A 22050-nucleotide genomic window follows, 5' to 3' on the forward strand; every position below is an offset into this window, starting at 1 on the left:
TTGTTTTAACTGGGGCGTATCCCAGTTTATACGATGGCTCGCGTGTTTGTATCACTTCTCTGCACTTTAGGTCTGTTGTGGCGTTTTGTGTTAATTCGATTGTATGCGCAATTTCGTATGCTTCAGCAAAATTTTTTGGTTTCTTTGCAATAACTTCATTACAAATAACTCGTGATTCTACGCCATACAACAATTGCTGTAGTAGCATTCTATCTAAGAAGTCTCCACACTCACAGTGTACAGCCGCTTCTCTTAACCGAAGTGCGAACTTGCAAATCGGCTCTCCCTTTTCTTGTTTGTTTTGCCGGAACTTGAAACTTTCTGCATACTTATTCCTACAGACATCAAAATGGCGAATCAAGATATTTTTTATTTCGCTGTAGTTGAGCGAGTCTGGTGTTTTTGGGCTAACAAGAATTTTTAGCGCTGTATTAAGCTCTGCCCCCATGTGTACACGTACGAATTTGTGCTGCTCCGTGTGAAATAATCCTGTACTGAGGATTTATCTTCCGATTTGTATTCCGTAATACTAAACGGTGGCGGTTTGGGTGACAACGAACGATTTACATTTGTATTTGCCGCAGCATTCTATGCAGCCTCCTCCACAGCTCCTCGGATTGCTCCTGCTAGCGCATCCAACACTGTTTTTAAATCCTCCGGTGTAAGGCTCATTTTTAAATCCCAATTTTGACACCACTTTTATATATGAGTGTTTATTTAATTAATGAAATAAGTTAATTGTTACATTTTAAAGTTAATGCGTCAAAGTATATCAATTGAAAGATAAAAAAGTAATAAAGAAGAAGATAAAGAATGTTCTGGCAACACAGTTACCAGATGTATATATAAATAATTTATTGTCGTGGCGCTGCCATCTCGTGACATGACACATAGAATATTATTTTAAGCCATTCCACGACCGCCCTACTTGAGACTTGTAGCATGGCCGGGAATATAACATCTGGGCCCGGCGATTTAAACTTAGAAAACGTCTTCACTGCCCACTCGATCTTGGTATCGGTCACCAAGCCGGCACGACTAGCACCGTGATCGAAATGTGAGTTATGTCTGCTGGCTCTTCTAAACCGTCTCCCGATGGGAAATGTGTATCGGGAAGCACCTCAAGGGATTCCTCACTATTACGTGACCATTCCCCGTTCTCTTTCTTTATTAGTCCCTGGACTATGTTTCCCTTTGCTAGGACTTTTTTCAACCGTGCTGTTTCGCTGGAGCACTCTATGTCCTTACAGAAACTTTTCCATGAGTTTATCTTCGCCCTGGTAATTTCACGCTTGCAGGTCCTCAGTAGATCCTTGTACTCGTCCCGACACGCCTCGCTTTCCGCGGTCTTTGCGAGCTTAAACATTTCTTTTACCTGTCTTCTTAGAAGACTGAGCTCATTGCTCCACCATGGCGGCTTTGCTTTTCCTCTGAATCTTCTTAGAGGGCAAGCTTTGTTATACGCAGTCATAAGCGCCCTTGTTAGGAATTCATTCGACTCCTCCAGTTCCTCTGCATTAGCAACTACTTTGGGTTGTCCCAGTTTTGTTTCTACATGTTTCTGGAATTTAGTCCAGTTCGTTGACCTACGGTTTCTAAAGGTTCCTCCCTTCTCTACCCTCTTTAGGGGGATCCTGAAGCTGATATACGCATGGTCGGAGAAGGATGGTCTATCAAGAACCATCCAATCATACCTTGATATATCACGCTCGGAGCTCAATGTAATATTCAGAACATTGCTGGATGTTGGACCAATGTATGTAGGGACATTCCCCCTATTGGCTATCTGCAAATTGGTTTGCAGGATGTAAAAAAATAGAGATTCGCACCTCTCGTTCGTTTCTGCTCCTCCCCACGCATTGTGGTGCGCATTTGCATCTGCGCCTATGACCAACCGCCCTTTGCGCCCTTCCTCCTGTACTAGCCTTTTGCACTCCATCGATGGAACCTCTGCAGCATGGGCCATGTAGCAGGGTGCCAGCATAAATGCCTGCTTATTATTTTGCTCAACGGTCACCGCTACGAGATCCTCAGTGGTGTAATTAGGCAGCATATATGAATGCAGCTGTTTCCTTACCATTACTACAGCTCGCACCCGTCCTTCCGATTGCGCGTATGAAACGCCAAACCCGCGCGCTAAGTCCAGAAACCTTTCCTCCCGATGAGAGCCACGGCTCCTGGATCAGCGCCACGTCAAACAAACCCTCCTCAAGGGTTAGGAGTTCGCTCGACGCCACTTTACTGTGTTGGAGGTTTATCTGTGGGATTCGCAGCACCATTGGGCTGTTTTTCCTCCTCCAGCACCTTCGTCTTGACGTCGTCGTCCTCCCCTTGCCCTTTTGGCTTAGAGTATTCGAGGCTCCCTTCAGCCTCTCGTGACTGTTGTGCCGGGTGTTCCTCTGTGCGAGTCACAGCACCATTTAGCGGTTGGTCCTCATCTAGCATGTTCGTGGTGACTTCGGGGACCTCCACCTGTCTTTTTTCCCTTAGGCTTTTGAGGTCCTTCTCGACTTCGCCCACCTCTAGCGTGTTAGGGTTTTTATCCTCGGGACTTCTTTTCCTGAGTCGCATGTAAGTTTTGCCAGTCCCAAAGGACATTTTGCCAAGCTGCTTGTACAAAATATCCTCCGCCTGCTTGTTTATTTGGAAGATGTAGAACTGACCATCCTCGGTAGGCCGAGATACAGTAGCTACCTTCCAATCCTGTGTCGGTATGTTCGGATTCTGATTCTGCAGAAGTCGCAGTGTATCCTCCGACTTCATCACGCATGGTATCCATACCTTAACTTTTGGTACCGTGGGGATTTGCGCTTTATCCGCCACCTCAAACCGTGCGTTCGTGCCTTGCCTTTGGAGGTTTGGAACCACTTCCTCCAGCCACCGCAAGCTCGCGATGTTGTCGCACGCTATCATGTTCACATCATTATACCATCCCCTCGAATCAAAGGTTGGAAGGGGCTTACTTGGTTGTTCCCGCATCATCTTAAGCATTAAGCTAATAAGCTCCCTTTCCACAGATCCTTTCTCTAGTCATTTGTCCGAAAGGACTGCTACGACCAACCAGCGCCACAGTCAGTGACTGCTTTGCCACATCACTCATCTTCTCGGGAAAAGCAGGAGTCTTAGTGTTATCTCCCTTTGGCACCTCCGAGAAAGCCGGAGTCTTAGGGTTAACTCCCTTTAGCGCCTCCGAGAAAGCCGGAGTCTTAGCGTTATCTCCCTTTGGCTTATCACCTACTTCCGTAGTTGGAACTTCCCTCTGACTCGCAGCTTTCGAGGTAGTTGCTACCTCGCTATTGGAGCGCATCTGTCTTACAGCTTTGGGCCTTCTTGTCTTGTCTATGCGACTGCCCTGCCTCGCGGCTCTAGGACTGGGTCCTTTCTGCCTCTTGAAAGCAGGCTTGTCGCCTTCCGCCGAACGTTGTCTCTTCATTCTGCCATTCGACGCTTCTTCCTCCTCGTATCGGTTGCAGAACCGAGGGTTTCTCGCAGCAAACCTTTTGAACCGCCTTCGACCTACTTCTACCGCTTCATGGGCCCATTCCAAGCGCTCGATCTCCACTTCTGTTGGGTCGACCACTGCTCCCAAGCGTTGTACAATTCTTAGTGCTGCACGGTACTGCGCGAGAGCTCTTTTACTTCCTCTGCTCCGTACGTTTCTCCACTCTTCTACTCCGTTTTCATTTGTGTGTCCAACACGGAGTTCATTGAATCAGCACTACTCTCGCTCCCCGAGTCCGACGCATCACTTAATTCGTATTTGTCGTCCTTGGATTGCGAATCAGTCCTCCTCTTTACATCGTCTTATTACAATCAGGTAATGAGTTGTTCATCTTGGTCGTACGACCACCTGCCCGACAAGGCGGGCTCAGCGGTCCAGTATTATATACGGGGAAAGAACCGTCCGCCACAGCACTTACTGTGGTGAGGCCATCAATACTTCCCGAGGTGGCCCGGTATCGGGAAAGCTCCGTTCGAATACAGCCGAATTTATCCCCTGGCTGCAAATCGTCCAATAGGCACGGTCCGCATAACACCCTGGATTAGGGGTTGGCAGTTCTTGGTCACCGACATCCCGCCGCCCTCCTATGAGGCGAAACGGCGTAGATGTCTGTCCTAAACAGCTCCGCCTCATAGTCGGGCGCTATGGAGTTCTGCTAAGCCCTTACACCAACGACAAGGTGCCTACCCTAGTGAGGGAAAATGAAAGAGTACAGACACAAATGGTAAATATGAACTTTTCAAGTTTAATAAATGTAATAATTAGTTTCTTACAAAACATGTTTTTCATAAATAGTTCATACATATATTGATGTAGCAGTGCCACACACAAAGATGACCACGCATTAGTGATGGACGATATGTCGATTTTGAGCTATCAGCGGCTATTTTTTATAGCTATAGCGATCGCCTTATTTTAACAAGCGATTCTATACAGAAGATATGATGGGCGATACAGCGATTTTGAGCTATCAGTGAATATGGATATGGCTATTTTTTACAGCTATGGCGATCTTTAATAAGCGAATATGCTATTATTTGTATACTTGGATATAAAAAATGAATGTTTAAGTTTGTTTACCGGAGTAGATTGAATGCTATAATTAATTAATTTAATTTAGTATACAGAATATATGAACCAAAATTGGAATAAAAAGAAAAAAATATGTACATACCTTTTATTGTAAATTGATGTAATGTGAAATTCTAATTTTCTGAGATGTTATGATGCAATATTATTAACTGGCTGACGACATTGTGTTCAGTCTCGTATTACACTCAATGAGATGAAACTAGCTGAAATAGATGTCTATGCATCTTTGTTTTATAAATCTTGCTCATTGGAAATGCTTTAGTTTTTAAATGTAAGATGAATCAACCCCAAATCATTTATGGGCTCATAAAATTGCCACATTTCACAGCTTTGTTTACTATAATTTGCTCTCATCTTTCACTCGGTATTAAAAGGGATTTTTAATAAATTAATACACCCAAATTTTCGCAGCTAACTAGATCAAAACGTCATTTATAAAAATATCAATTCAAAATAAAGTCGCCTGAAAGAGCAAACTAGCTAAAAGTAAACAAAGCCGAGTGAAGAAATATCGCTTTTGCGAAATGCTGCCAAAATGCCAGTCACTGATATATTTGGATAGCATGCCATAGCTATTAGCGATTTTTCATTCACGGGGATTTAATCACCAAAAATGAAATATCGTTCCATCACTATTCTCATTTATGTGTTTGCCAACGAAGGAATTTATTGTGTGATTTTGTACCACGTTGTTTCAACGAAACGCAAATAAAACGTTTTTGTAAAAAATCAGCAAATTATAAGGCGATATCCACAATAATATTCTTTTATCAGCCGATTTCAAAGTGCAGCATTCATTTACTGAAACTGAAAAGAGTTTATATGTGTCCGGAAATTTTCTACGCTTTGCTTAAAAAAGTCTTCCCGAACTATCGTTGTATGTGTGCAGAGTAGAAAGGCAAAAAGGAAATAAATTATTTCTAATTACGTCAAATAAAATAGCTTAATGAAATATTTATATATAGTTATCTGTATAAATTTAAAAATATTTGTGAAGGTAAAATTGAAGAATAACAAAAATCCACGGAAAAGTAAAATTTTATGAACACCCCTACCTATCTACAAACTAATGTATTTATGTAGGTACATACATATATCAGAAGGCAGCAAGAAGTGAAATGAATTATTGTGCCTAACGCAGTACAGTCCGATATGGTGTTGACACCGTTTAATACCAACAAATGGTCGGAGTTTATTATCCAATGCCTGTAGTCTGAAGAAGAGTTAAATTTTTTGTGGTAATTCTATACGACTGCATGACACTGCTACGCGTCCAAATATATCGAGAGAGGTCAAACGACGCGTCTTAACAACAGTAATAATAATCAGAAACCGGAAAATAATATTTTAACTCGTTCAAAAGATATTAACGAAAAACTGAAAAAAGACCCGTGGGTCCCTCCGAAACCGGGGGTGAAATCCATAGTATTTTTGCGCAGAACACCTTTCTGCGTTGGTGCCCTTCGGCCGCGGTTATAAAAGATTACCCTGGGCTACGCCATGCCAAGTCCAGGTGGGTGGTATAACCGTGGCTACCGCCACGGTGATGTACTTCTGCGTTCACAATTTTTTTTGTGGGTACTAGTTACAACAACCATTAGAAAAGAGCCAACTTTAACTGCAAATATCTCCGGGCAGAGGTAAAATTCTTATTTTCCGGTTTCGGATTATTGTTGTCGAGATTAATACGCGTCTTTTGACACCTCTTTCGATATTTTTGGACGCTTATTAGCAGTGTCATGCTGTCGTATAGAATTACCCATATTTTGTGTCTTAACATATCTGTGCAAAATTAACCCCTTATGGTTTTACCAAAGTTTGTGCTTAAACGCAATTAAAGAAACTTAAAAAGTCGAGCAAATATCAAATTGGTAAATGGTAAATCCACCAAATAATAGCAAAGCGTTAATATGGAAATTGCTGAATCTGATTTGACTGACTTGCTGTCAGTGTTCTCTAAAAAAGCATTCGATGCTGGGACAACCGAACCTGGATCATTGGTAAGAAAAATTTCCAATACTTATACCTTAACATATATTTTAACACCTTATTTCTTTGGCTGCTTATATTGATGTAGGTACGTGAATTCTATGTATGTATCATGCACTTATCGCAGGTGGTATAATATGGTCAGCTAGATGTATAAAGTGAAGCAACGTGGTGCGATTTTAGGCGTAAAACCCATTCTCCATACATACGTGTGTACGTACTCACTCAATGTTCATAAAAGTCACGTTTTTTTTTTGCGTTGTCACAAACGCATGTATATATGTTGGTATCTACCAGATATCGTTTCTTGTTCGGCGGCCGGCATATAGAACTTCTTTTACGTTCCTGGCGCCCCTACATCACAATCTTCATCGAATTCCGCCTATACAGCCAACCCACTTTTATATGGGTGTAAATCGCATACATGCACGGTGTTGTATAAAACTAAAGCACTCAGTGTGTCTTGGACGAAATAAAATCCGTATCTACATTTTTTTTGCAGTTGGCATAAGTTGGTAAACGTAAAATCTCAGCTTACGATTTTGGTCGCCTAGAAAAACACTCCAGTCACCTTTGTCATCTAGCGCATTTCGAGATTTCAAAGCACGATAGATCGTTATCCACTTGGCTCATATAGTTCAATAGATATTGTAATAAGTAAAACTCTTGTGTACTCGTTAGCAAACCGGTCACACGCAATATTAGTTCTTCATCTAACATTTCCCCATATGGTACCAACCATCTTTTCAACCGTAATATGGAACCAACACCTCTAACGCTGGTTTAACCCTGGTGAAACAGACTGCTTCTATCACATCGTATTAAGATTAAATATTTGTATGATGTAGAAATAAAAGGGGGTTTATTATTTCTCCTTATCCAGGATAGACAAACATGATTCAGAAAAAATAATTTATAAAAATTTTTAAGTTAAACGGTTTTATTGAAAACAATACTTACATTAATAATTAATTAGGTATGTCCTAGGTACTAGTCACCACACTCCTCATAAATCTAGGGCATTGATCAGACAATTAAATAAAAGCGTTGGACGCGTCAAATTTCTATTGATAGTCAAAAGTAAGACCAACGGAACCTTAATCATAATAATTTTTAGAAATTTTACGCGCCCAACGGTTTCATTTAATTGTCTGATCAACGCCCTAGATTGATGAGGAGTGTGGTGACTAGTACCTATGTAGGACCTACCTAATTATTTTCTAGCTTTTAGTATTAACAAGCCGGGCACATGCGCATCTTGCGCAACCAATATAAAAGTCTCTTATCAAATATCAACAGAAATCAGCTGTTCTATCAATCAATTAAACGTATGGGAGCAACTGCCGGTAATGCAGTGCAAATATTCATAATGGTGCCATAGTACAAATAGATTTCTTTGTGTGCTCACAATCATTTGTTTTAACAAATTATTTTAGTAAAATATAGCTAAACAAAAGCACTAGCTCGAATATCTATCTTTATAACTAAAACTTTATTTATAGATTTGGATTCCAAAAAAGAACGAAAAAAGGACCCGTAAATAAAAACAGTAATTAGAAATAATATATATGATATTACTTAATGTAAATATTGTTTTCAATAAAACCGTTTAGCTAAAATTTTTTTTTTTTAAATATATTACAAATACTCTTTCCTGACAATTTGTTACAATATAAGTCCTTGAACTCCAAAATATTTTGATGTCACTTCTATCGGACTGTGTAGTTGTTGTTGTTGTTGTAGCAGTGCTTCGCCCCATCCAATAGGTGTGACCGATCACAAATTGTCATCAATATCCTCTAACGGGAGTCCAAGAAAACTTGCTGTTTCAACAGGGGTGGACCATTATGAGATGGGTGTTAGAGGCGTTGGCTCCACATTACAATTGAAGAGATGGTTGGTGGCATGTGGGGACACATTGCAAGCAGGGCATACATTTTGTATGTCGGGGTTGATTCTGGATAGGTAAGAGTTTAACCTGTTACAGTATCCAGAACGAAGTTGAGCTAGAGTGACTCGCGTTTCCGTGGGGAGTGTGCGTTCCTCTTCTTCAAGTTTAGGGTATTGTTCTTTGAGTACAGGATTCACCGGGCAATTCCTGACATAGAGGTCCGACGCCTGTTGGTGGAGTTCACTGAGGACTTGCTTGTGTTTTTTGGCTTCATACGGCTGTGTTCTCAGGTGCCGTATTTCTTCATAATGCTTACGGAGATGACTCCTTAAGCCCCTGGGGGGTGTTGGCTCATCAATCAGATGTCTGTTGGGATGCCCAGGTTTCTGGGTATTCACCAGGAACTGTTTGGTTAGCACTTAATTTCTCTCCCTGATGGGGAGCATTCTCGCCTCATTATGTGGATGGTGTTCTGTGGACAAAAGAAGACAACCCGTGTCGGTTCTGAGGACAGTATTTTGGCAGGTCTGTAGCTTCTTCCAGTGAGTAGTCTTTAGGTTTGGCGACCATATCGGGAATGCGTAGCATGCAATCGGCTGGCCAATTGCTTGGTAAGTGGTAATGAGCGTTTCTTGTATCTTTCCCCCAAGTACTGTCAGCAAGAGATTTGAGGATTTTATTACGGCTCTGGATTTTCGGTACAATTGCGGGTGCATGCTCACCAAAATGTAGATCCTGATCGAACGTCACACCCAATATTTTGGTGTGTAAGACAGGCGGTAGCGTAGTGCCATTGACGTGGATGTTCAAAATGGTCAACATTTGGGACGTCAATGTTGTAAATAAGGACTGTATGTAATATTTGTTCCAAATATTTATTTATTTATTTATTCACAGCCATATGGCCTATAATCCTTTTGATTTTATATAATTCGAATTAAATATATGTTCTACAATAATTATATAATAGGTTTTTAATTTTCTTCAAATTATTACATGTTTTAATATCTACAGGTAGCTCATACATTTTCAAGCCTTTATAATACAGATCTAGCTTTGCATTTTTTGTCTGGCGACGTGGTAATGCGAAATTGTGTCTATCTCTAGTAGGATAGGTGTGTGTATCACTGCTGTAGCTTAAGTTCTCTCAGGTAGTCCGGAAGTGCTCCGGTCTTAATGTTGTATATATATTTTATTGTGTGTGTGAAAGGAGATTAGTTGTTTTACGTTCAGCCATTTAAGTGTTCAGCATTGATGAAATAATTGTGTCATGTGATAAACAAAACACTGGGACAATAGTTATATAAAATGTGGTTCAATGATGGATTTATATACTAGTATTTTATATTTCTTTTTTAAATATTTGCATGTTCTTTTCATAAATCCAATTTTCTTTGTGAGTTTACTCACTACATATTCAACATTATCACAGAATTTTAATTTATTGTCAATTATGACGCCGAGATATTTACATTTCTTTACCTCCCTAATGGTTTCGCTTTTTTATATCTAAAGTATGTGGTTCTAAATTTAGTTTATATGATGTGGATATAACCATGTAATTTGTTTTTTCCACATTTACCATTAACTTATTTTTACACAACCAAATGTAGAGAGAATTTAAGTCCTCCTGCATTTTTTCAAAGGCCACACCTATATTTTCTTCCCTTATTGTCAACAGAGCATCATCTGCAAACAGTTTTATTTTACAGTTCTTAATTGGCGAGGTAATATCATTTATGTATACGTTGAACAGGATTGGCGCTAAGACTGAGCCCTGTGGAAGTCCTATGTTAATCGGCACGCTTTCTGAAATTGCTTCATCAATCACTGTATATTGCTTTCTATTAAATAGGAAACTTTCGAACCACTTCAACTCAACACCTTGAATTCCAATTCGTTTCAATTTCTTTACCATCACGTTCCGATCAATAGTTTCAAACACTCTTTTTAAGTCAATGAATACCACTAATATAGTATTTTTTCTTCGCATATCTTCTTTCTACTGAGAAAAAACCCATGTAAGAGCTGTTTCACAAGAGTGTTTGTCACGAAAACCTGATTGCTCTTTAATAATAATGTTGTTTCTTTCAGTATATTCAATTAGTTGGTTTTTTTTACCTCTTTCTAAAAATTTTTCAGTATTTGTCAAGGTATTTATTGGTCTAAGTTCTTCAAGTTAAACGGTGTTCTTTACTTTTTTCCCAGGTACTACTGTTGCTATTTTCCATTCTTCCGGCACTTCTCCTATTTTTAAACTCTCGTTGACGACTAGTGAGTAGAAATAACCTAAGTAAGGCATATTGTCTTTAATAACTCCCTCCGTTAACAGTTTTTTGCCTCCAATCTTGTGGCTAAAGCTTTTCACAATTTCCTCTATATTTTCTGTATTTACTTCAGCAAATTTAATAGAAGTGTTAATGTTATAGTGATTACAGTCGTTGTTCTCAATTATCTCAATGCTTTCATTTATTTGCACTATACTTTCCACAAAGAATGTATTTAACACCTCTGCTATACGGTCTTTATCATCAATACGCTGACCTTCGTGCTGTATCACCGTTATATTATCTTTCATATCTTGGTAGTGTCACACGTTATAAGTCCATACTGAACAATTCCTGAAATCCACCTCTTTGTTTCATACCTCCTATTACTCCTAAATGCACCACTTTGTCAATCTCCTAAAATGCACTTAGTCAAACACACGGCAACCCTAGAAATACAAAAGTCCACCAGTAGAGTTTAACGAAGACATCCGACGATAAGTAGTACGAGCGGTGCGATATCAATTACATTTAATAATACATGATCTGTATTTAATAAACAATATTAATTCTCTATAATTATATTAAACTTCTAAATCATTACTATACTAAACTTTTGTGTACGATTTAATAAAAACGGGCATCCTGAAAACGTAAGTAACCCGTCGCGTGTATATACATACATATGTGTATCGACCTGCGGTATATACCAGTGACAGTAGCATATAGTTTGCTTCAAGTACTTCCACATTAACTTACTGTCAACACTCTTTGTTATAATTTTATGCTCCAGGTATTTATTTTTTTTTTATTTTTATCATTTTTAGTATTCTTTTTTGATGCTTTTGTATTCAGACCAATCTCCGTTAATTATTGCAGCATTGTAAGCCATCAATTTCCTTTTATTTAAATTTATCAGTTCATAATCGTACCACTTGTTTTTTATTTTAATATTTATTTCTTTAACGCAGGTTAACTGTTGCAAAAGTCTATGTACGTGACCATGCCATTCAGATTTTGATTCAGTATTCCTGAAAAGTTAACGTTTCTTAGTAGTGCTAGTATGTTCTCACTACTATATTTTTCCCATGATGTTATTCTGGACAGCGTTCTATTTGGGATCTCAGTTTTGATATTAATACTGAACATAATTGTCTCGTGGTCTGATATTGTATTTATTTATTTATTTATTTCCAGTCTTGTAGACTTAATTTCTTAAATTTCTAAAATTACATCTATGAGATCTCTTTATGTTATTGCTAATTGATTTTTTTTACATCATTAAATTATCTAAAAGGCCTTGTTTTGAAGTAGTTGAACAAATCTTTCTTAAATTGATTGATATTTCGACATTGTTTTTATCATTCGGTAGCTCGTTGTATTCTCTTATTCCATCGTAATATATATATTTTTTGTCGATTTCCGATCTTACAGCTGGCAAATGAAAATTCTTTCTAATTTATTTAATAATTTGGGAAAAATTTAAAGAACGTGACATCAGGACGGACAAGGCGACAGCTGTTTCGATTATACCTTGTAAATCTCTTCAAAGCCTTTTCTCCCGGGAGTGGGAGTCGAACCCGCACTCCTACGATAGTTGAAATGGTTACAAACGCATTCAGCTACGTCATGCCTTAGTTGTAAAGTTTTTCCCAATTGCCTTCTTTTGCATATTTTAATCTTTTACACATTGCATACTTCGTATGCAATTATGTGTCAAAGCTATGCTTGCTGGTACGGCGGTTTTCAAAGAAACTTTGGTATTTGTTGCTGTTTTTTTTGTTCTATTTATCGAACTACAACGAATTAACCAATTTTGTCTGTTTGTATGATTTAATCGGGGATTGCCCATATTGCTTTTTTAAATGTATGAAAACATTTATTTGAAGCAATTTTTAATTTTATAATTTATTTAATAATTTGGGAAAAATTTATTTATTGTTTTATTATGATATTATGTATAAATTTTAAAGTGTAGTAAACAGTGAGTTGTTTTACACTCAGCCAATTTAGGCTATTAAGCATTTCGTGTATTGGAGTGTCAAAGCTTTATTTTGCTTCACCTGTAGTTTTTTAATGCTCGAGTCCGCTAACGTAAATAAAATTGTAGGGCAATATATGAAGTTCGGTTCCAAAATAGACCTATAGACCATTATTTTGTAATATTTGCTCACGTACTTGCACGTTCGGAACATAAATCAATTTTTTTTTTTTTGATATTTTTGCCTCTATATATTTCAGATATTTGGTTTGATTGCTAGTAACCTACATGCTGCTTTTCTATCGCGAGTTTTCTTTGGTAGACCGGACATTCTTTACTAAATATGCTATGTCCAGTGTCTAGCTTAAAGCCGAGATCTTTATTAGCGTCCACACAATTGCCACAGACAGGGTTAGTTACTTCATTACATTCCTCATATCTATGTTCACCCAAGCTTATGTAACAGTTATCTCTATTATCCTTCACATAACTTTTCAAGTTACACGTGCTAAGGGTATCAAGTGCTGGTGTAAGATTTATCGTCATGGCCCGCCGGGCCTCTAACCTGGGGGACAACAGGTTTGCCCTTTTGGCAAATAGTCCCCATCTGAAAAAAAGCGAAACAAATTTAGCGAATTTCCTTCTCTACCTGATCCAGTCCAGGCTAGAAGAAATCCGAAATACATTGTGGTATCCGCAATAAACGAAAACAAACCACTTACGCATTTCTCATGCTTTGCAGTAGAAAGATCGCTCCAAATCATAAGCAAAGATATCATCAGCATATCAGAGCTTAGAGACGGAAGCCACCTGCTCCTTGTGAAAAATAGACAGGTTCCCCAAATTTCCTAGCAGCTAAACAATTAGCAGGAATTTGTGAAATCAAATGTAAATATCACGAGAACTTAAACTTTGTCAAAGGTACAGTTTATGCTCCTTACCTAAGCCACGTGCCAGAAGATGTAATAGTGAAAAACTTGGCGCCCCAAGGGGTGGTCCCAGTTTACAAATTTAAAAAATTCGACGATATGTCAAAAGAAAGTGGTGTGGTGTTATTAACCTTTGATTTGTATAAATTACCAGAGTTTATCGATATTTCGTGGCATAAAGTGAAAATTAGGGAGTACATACCCAGTCCCATGTGCTGCAAAACATGCCAGTTATTAGGACATACAGCAAAGTACTGCAAAAACGACCCCTTATATGTAAATTGAAGTTTACCTCTCCATAGCCACAAGAATTGCTCACGCACAAAGTCCGCCAACTGTGAAGAGGAGCATTATGAAAAGGAGGAAATTATGAAAATAAAAAATCAACAAAAATGCACACTAAAGCAGGCAAGGTCACAGTACCTCGCACAATTCCCACAAACTTCATCACCCACTTCTTATGCTGGCGCAACCAAAAACCACCCTACAAAACTAAATCCACCAACCGGTAATAAAACTAGCACTTCTCCAGTAACTTCGAATCTCACAGATAAATCATGTACTTCTAGCACCCTATCTAAAGAAAACAATAGATTCACCTTTACTAATCTCAAATTCAAAGAAACAGAAGCTCCATTATCATCCGATAGCAGCAACACCACCACCACCACCTTCTCCAACACCTCAGCAGCACCAACTTCTCAATATATTATAACATATATCTCCCATACAACCGATCGTTCAGATAAGACGATTTTGGTCGTGCCTGCCGCAATTTAGAAAGTATAAACGTGAAACTCGGTGATATATATTTTAATATATCATAGAAGATTTTCTGAAAAAAACACTTTGATCGGAGCTATATATAGTATATATCCCATACAACCGATCGTTCAGATAGAAAGATTTTTGGCCATTTCTCCCTTAATTAGAAAGTATAAACGTGAAACTCGGTGATATATAGTTTAATATATCATAGAAGATTTTCTGAAAAAAACACTTTGATCGGAGCTATATATAGTATATATCCCATACAACCGATCGTTCAGATAAAAAGATTTTTAGCCATTTCTCCCTTAATTTCCAATATAAGAACGTTAAACTTGGTGATATTTATTCTAATATATCATAGATTTCCTGAAAAAATCATTTTGATCGGAGTTGTATGTATATAGTATATACCTATCCCATAAAACCGATCGTTCAGATAGAAAGATTTTTGGCCATTTCTCCCTTAGTTTCCAATATTAAAACGTGAAACTTGCTGATATATATTCTAATATATCAAAGAAGATTTCCTGTAAGAATCATTTCGATCGGAGCTATATATAATATATATCCCATACAACCGATCGTTCAGATAAGGGGGTTTTTTGCCATTTTTTATTTTATATTTATCTTAAAAGTCGTTTAGGTATGCACATCTGTTCACTGTATATTTCTTATTTTATACATCCGATTATTTGGAGATTACGAACGGGATAAGATTATTGTTCAGCCCCATTCATGAACGGTATGAAGTCTTTGACACAGCCGAAGACAGTCCCGTCCTTACTTGTTTAGTTTTAGTTAAAAACCTTTGCTCCTTTTTACCAAATGCACTTTGGCATACTGCAATGGAATATCAAAGGACTTTTCCATAACTCACACGAATTACAACTCATAATCAAAGAGTACTCCCCATCATTCAAAGCGCTGCAGGAAACGCATCTACCATCGAACAAAACCGCAAATATCTCGAATTCGTATAACACTATTTCCACAATTTACCCCATAATACCTCTGGCAAACAAGGTATCGCGGTCCTTGTCAAAAAAGGCATCCCACACAAATATATCCCTGTTCAATCGCGACTTTCTTCAATCGCCATTGAAATCGATTTAGGCTTCAGATTTACTGTGGAGTGTGTATACATCCCTCCACAGCAAACGTTCAATCTAGATGACTTAAGAGGATTAGTTCCTACTTTCAACACCCACGTCATTATAATAGGTGATCTTAACTCGTGGAGTCCTCTATGGGGTTCAGATGTAGCAAATCAGAGAGGAAGAACATTAGAGGATCTCATTCTCACAGAGAACCTTATCGTCCTGAACGACAATGCGCCAACCCACTTCTCGTCGCACAGATCTCTAACTAACGTAGATGTTACAAAGTGCTCGGCCGCAATTGCACCAAAATTCACTTCATCAACATTAGAGTGCTTGCACGGTAGTGACCACTTCCCTGTAATCACACAACTCATGGTCGGCAGCTCTGCTCAGCTTCTTCTCCCCCAAACCGAAATTCCAAACGGATAAAGCAGACTGGTCCAAATTTCAAACAATGGCCTGCCAAACATTATCGAAACTGAAAAGTCGAATAATGTCAACAAGGAAGCCGCTACTCTGCACAGAGCCATTCGTACAGCTGCAGCTCACCTTTCAATTCGGCAAACACATTCAAAGCCCCTTCAAAAAATTATCCCATACTGGTCTAGTACCCTCTCCACACTAAGGGAACAAAAAAAGAATATGTGGTGCATTTGTCGCAAAGGCCGAACAGAAGCCAACTTGTTGAATTATAAAAGAGCCAATGCTCTATTCAAGAGAAAAATGAAAGAAGCCAAGCGCAAAAGCCTCGAAGAGGTTACAGAATCCATAAACCCTTCCTCAAATTACAGAAAAGTTTGGTCCGACATCAGAATACTTACAGGCTCAAATGATTCACACTTCATCAAATTTATAGAAACTATATAGTGGGCCTATTTACGAATCAGATGAGATTGCAAACCCCTTCTCAACTTTATGGTCAGATTATTCGAAAGACTCGAACTTCCACAAAGATTTCAGACCAGAAATATGATATTGTAAACGTAGAATATCATATGTCTTATTCATCAATTAATAAACAAATTGAATGTCCTATAACAACTTTTGAATATGACGTCACAATTGCCACAATGGCTGGTAAAACACCTGGCAGGGATAGAATATCTTACCCAATGCTCAAAAACCTCCCTATCCAGGTCAGAGAAAGAGTTGTTGACCTCTACAATAGTATAATCGATCAAGGTGTTATCCCTCAGATGTGGAAACATGCAGTTGTAGTTAATACCAATACTCAAAAAAAGGACTGCGTCACGAAGGTTTCTGAGTATAGGCCGATCTCTCTCCTGGCCTGTTTAAGCAAGGTGCTAGAACGAATCGTTGCGAAACGGATTATGTGGTTCGCACCTAGAAATAAGTGCATTAGCTCACACCAGACCGCGTTCAAAGAAAAGCAAGGAACAATGGACGCACTCCTAGTTTTCGACAACTTTATCTCTATCGCTGTATCAACCAAAAATCATGTTTTCACTCTTAGCCTTGATTTTGAAAAGGCCTACGACAGGATTGGAATTCATCTAGTCTTAAGACAACTCGCCAGATGGAAATTCGGCTCTAAGATATACAATTTCGTTAAAGCATTCTTATTGAACAGAACACTCTCTGTTAAAGTTAACAATAGTTTTTCAAATACGCGTAAGCTATACAACGGCATACCACAGGGCTCGCCCCTATCCGTTGTTTTTTTTGTTATAGCGTTTGATGAAATTAATCGTATTTTCACTAATTACAAAAGGATATCTCACGTTATCTACGCTGATGATGTGCTTTTGTTCACAAAATGCAAAGAACACTCCAGTACAGAAAGAATTTAACGATATCCTTGTAGACATTTCCATCTGGACAAATTTGTCAGGTGCCTCTCTGAAATATGTAAGATATTCCACATTTGTAGAAAGCACATCTGCCCATCTATAAGTTTAAGCTTAAATAATGTAAATATTGCCACTAGTTCTAGTCTAAAATTCCTTGGAGTTATTTTTGATAAAAAGCTTACGTTTAAGGACCATTGTAAATATCCAAAAGAATGTCTAACAGTACGTCTTAATATTAAAAAATATCTTTCGTCCAAGCACTGCTTTGTACACACTGCAACACTAATAAATGTCACAAAGGCACTAATCTTGTCAAAGATAGACTACGGAATAGCCATTTACGGACATTGCTCAAAAAGTAATCTAAAACTAGTTACATCACCGTACCACACAGGAGCTCGAAGAAGTATCCGTGCTTTTCCTACGTCACCACTAAATTGTGTACTAACAGAAGCAGGACTTCCATCTATAAGTGGGCGAGTAATGTACAGCACGCTGAAACTCATCCCGAAGGTACTGTATGGCAATAACTGCTTGATTTACAATTTATCAGCAGCCGAAGCCAAAAGAAAGAGGCCACTAAGGCAACCCTCCACGATAGCAAAGTGCGTGGTTTTGGCCAGAGAGCTGGGCTTAAACTCCACCCCTATAAAGCCTACAAATAATAAACCTCCACCATGGCAGTGCTTTAAGGACATTATTTGCACGGACCTAATCCGACACCGGAAAAGTGTAACCAGCCCGGTCGTGTACCAACAACTCTTCACGGAATTAGCCTCAGGCTTTGCAAACGATGAATGGCACTTCTTATACACTGGCGCTTCGAGATTAAATTCAGTCACTGCGTTTGCGGTAGTCGATGCAAACGAGAATACGTTAAAGGTAGGACATCTGCTTCGTTTTTAAACGGTTGTATTTAGCTTGACTTGACAGGCAGGCCGCACGGCCGCATGCACGGCCGTTGTGAACGAATTTTGTTATTGAAATTTACTTAAATTTCCGATAAGCTACAAGCTTGAAACTTGGAATATAGTTCAGAAACCGATGACAATGCAATAATAAGAAAAAATCGCCGCTAGGTGGCGCAAGGATCGAGATATTCACAAACGTCGTATTTGTGATCCGATTTGGCTCTTATTTGGAACACATACTACATACAAAAATAGAAAGCTACCTATGAAAAAAAAAATCGCCGCTAGGTGGCGCAAGGGTCGAGATATTCACAAAAATCGTATTTGTGGGCCGATTTGGATCATATTTGGAACACATAATACATACAAGAATAGAAAGCGACCTATGATGTCCGATTTGGCTCATATTTGGAACAAATATTACATACAGTCCGGTAGAAGTGACATCAAAATATTTTGGAGTTGGAGGAGGGACAAGCATACGTGGCGCAGAGTCGAGCAAAGTCTTTGGAAGGATTATGTATTGAAGACTTAGATTGTAACAAATTGTCAGGAAAGAGTCCTTGTAATAATGAATCACTAAATGAACTAAATAGAATGAGAAATAATAGGCAATTAAATAAAGACTAAAAACTCGAAAATAAAATAATTTTAAAAAACTTTTAAGTTAAACGGTTTTATTGAAAACAATACTTACATGAAGTAATAATAATACTAAAAGCTACAAACTAATTAGGTAGGTCCTAGGTACTAGTCATTACACTCCTCATCAATCTATGGCGTTGATCAGACAATTAAATAAAAGCGTTGGACGCGTCAAATTTCTATTGATAGTCATATATACGACCAACTGAACTTTAATCAAGTTATGCTACGCCTCACATTTTTAGAAATTTCACGCGCCCAACGCTTTTATTTAATTGTCTGATCAACGCCCTAGATTTATGAGGAGTGTGATGACTAGTACCTAGGACCTACCTAATTATTTTGTAGCTTTTAGTATTATTATTACTTCATGTAAGTGTTGTTTTCAATAAAACCGTTAATTTAAAAATTTTTTTAAAATTATTTTATTGCTCAGTATACACAGTTGAAGCCCTAGCGATATACTTAGCTGTGCAATATGTAGCTGAAACCAAACAAAAATATATAATATGTTCGGATAGCCTATCCGCAATATACATGTTAAATAACGCAAACAATAAATCTGATATTGCACTATCGTTTCGATCGATGTTAGCTGACAAAATAGAAATGATAAAAATTAATTATGTGGGTTCAAGGCCATGTCGGTATCAAAGGCAATGAAGCAGCGGATCAAAGGGCAAAGTTGGCCACAAATGAGCCATTGATCTCTTCCGAAGTAATGCTGGCTCCAAACTTCAGACGGCTTATTGCAAATCTTGGCGCAACCAAATTGAGTGAATGGCAAAATTTCAACCACCACTACAAGAATTACAACATAAGTCGAGAAAAACCAGCTTTTCCACAGAAAGTTTTAAGCAACGATTTAAAAGCGTTTATACGTCTGCGAATCGGCCACACTACAGTAACTCACAGCCATATAATTAAAGGAGAAACACAGCCGCAATGTCCGTTTTGTGCTACCCGTACATTGTCTGTAGTCCATCTTCTAGACGAATGCACCAATTTACATAACGCTCGTGCCAAAGTTTTTGGAAATACCACTCCATGTAACTATTTGCGACAAATGGAACTAATGCCCCTATTACCGTTTACAACTCAACTCTGGTTGGGTTGAAATTTCGCAATTTGGTATTACAGATTACAACTCAACCTCTCAAAAAAAATGTCGGTTGATCAGCTGTTCATTTATCTGTCAAATCATCACTTTCTTAGGTTGGCAACATCAATTCAACTTCAACTGAAATAAGATGTAATTCGTAATACCAAACAGGAGTTGAGTTGTCTTAAAGTTGAGTTGTTTTAATTACAACCCAACTAAGTTGAGTTGTTAACCGTAATAGTGACATAAAGAACATAGAAACAGTAGCTAAATTCTTAAAATTGTCAAATTTGAGAAAAACTAGTTTAAAAGATAAATAGATATGTATGTACACCCTGCAAAAATTGTTGGATTACGTGTTCCATTTTCTTCATGTTGGAGTACTCTAACAATACTCCTTTGCAATGCGTTTGCGGACCACCTTCAGCCGATCATTACTCGTTTTTTAACGACCGTGATCACGACACGATGACGATCGAACAGAGTTGCCAAAAGTAAAATATTGAATACAAATAACCAGGGATGCACCTTAACGTTAAGCTAATCGTTTATCAAAAAATTTCCACCGTTTCCGTTGAAACACTTCGAAATATTATCGATAAAGAAATTATCAAGATAAATTGTATCTCGTTTTTAACCGAAACGAAAAGCTTTCGTTAACGCTAAAAACGTTAACGAAAACGTGATACTTTATGTTTGAATTGTGCTGGCAATGCTATAGCCATGGTGAAGCCGTAAGGTGGCAACAACGAGCGCACATACACACACAAACTCTATGTAATTTGTTTGTGTAATTCGTTGGTGGTAATGTCAAAAATACTCTGAGAAATGTTCGTACTGTCAAAATTCATGAGAAAAGTTGCAATCAGCTTGGCTAATGCTTTCACCTTTAATGACTCCGCCATCAATCAGCTTTGCCAGCATAGTTTGAAATTAATAATCAACATAAACGATTTGATTTCGTTTTGATATGGCAGAAAACGAAACGAAATCATTTCGTTAATTTGACGATCTTAACGTTAATAAACGAAACGAAATGACTTCGTTTCGTTTATTAACGTTGATTATCGTAACGAAATGATATCGTTTCGTTGGTTAAGCATGCCTGCAAATAACTGATAATAAAATTTAACTATGGGTACTCTGATAAAATGCAACCGCGCAATGGTTTTATGTATACATTCTATAGTATGGAGAAATTTTAGTTTCTTTCACGCAAATGCTAAATAACATAAGAATATTCGTAGTATAAAATATAAAAGTTGTATTGCCCCTCTTCATTTACTTTCAATATAAAGTAAATTCAACCCCATAATTCTTTGGAAAGTACTCTCACGTTTTGGGATTAACCACTTTTGACTCTTTCACTTCATATACCTCAGAATCTAACTTGTTTTCTAAAACACTTTTGATTTTGTCTTTTTCTGAACTCTCACTTGCCTTTATAACCACAGATCCATTATTTTTGTGTATAAGCTTATTGATCTTCATATCTTTGGGTCAATCTTATTTAAATCTTTCTTTGTTAATTCTGCCGATTGTTTAGCTATTAGTTTTTAGTTTTACTATTACGACAATTGGTGACACACCCCTTAAAACAGTAGCATAGGGCATCTTATTTTTACCATATTTCCATTTTGGTCACCCACTTTACGCACTTCTTGTATTATTTCTTCTTTGTGTTTTGTTATATCATCTGCGGATTTTTTATTTAACTCACATAAATTTTATACTCTTTTTATCAACTCATCCTTTCCTTTATCTACTTTATTATTATTGTTTTGTTCGCCAGCTTTCCGCACTTCTTTTATTATATCTTCTTTTTATTTTTTAACCCTTCCAAACTATCTTTACTTACAATGCAAATGTTTTCTGGTTTGGAGAAGCTATATATTGCGCTGGCAGCCTGAAAGGGTTGCGCTACACAACCCCTTAAATCTGTTTGGTATTTTAATCGCCTCTTACGATGGGCATACCTACTGCAGGTATATTCTAACGCCCTAACCCGCTGGGGGGATGTTTCACCTTCTAGAATTGTTGTATCTCCTGCCTGGTAATT

At 38.0% G+C, this 22050-nt stretch overlaps 1 protein-coding gene across 7 annotated transcripts in view; it reads left to right on the forward strand.

The window, feature by feature from the left end:
- Positions 1 to 5230: 5230 nt before the first annotated feature.
- EDTP (Egg-derived tyrosine phosphatase) overlaps positions 5231 to 22050 on the forward strand; it is a 79327-nt gene continuing 62507 nt past the window's right edge. The window contains exons 1-3 of one of the 7 annotated variants that reach the window (XM_067776794.1): positions 5231 to 5471; positions 5592 to 5832; positions 6412 to 6594. In XM_067776794.1, coding sequence (XP_067632895.1) covers positions 6505 to 6594 — 90 coding nt within the window. In that variant the 5' untranslated portion in view covers positions 5231 to 5471; positions 5592 to 5832; positions 6412 to 6504. Of the gene's footprint in view, positions 5833 to 6347; positions 6595 to 9786; positions 11395 to 22050 lie in introns of those variants that run through there. The other 6 variants (XM_067776793.1, XM_067776796.1, XM_067776795.1 and 3 more) reach the window with 6 other exon arrangements.

Source organism: Eurosta solidaginis, chromosome 3 (assembly GCF_040869045.1).
Source record: "Eurosta solidaginis isolate ZX-2024a chromosome 3, ASM4086904v1, whole genome shotgun sequence".
In the NCBI taxonomy this organism is placed as follows: Eukaryota; Metazoa; Arthropoda; class Insecta; order Diptera; family Tephritidae; genus Eurosta; species Eurosta solidaginis.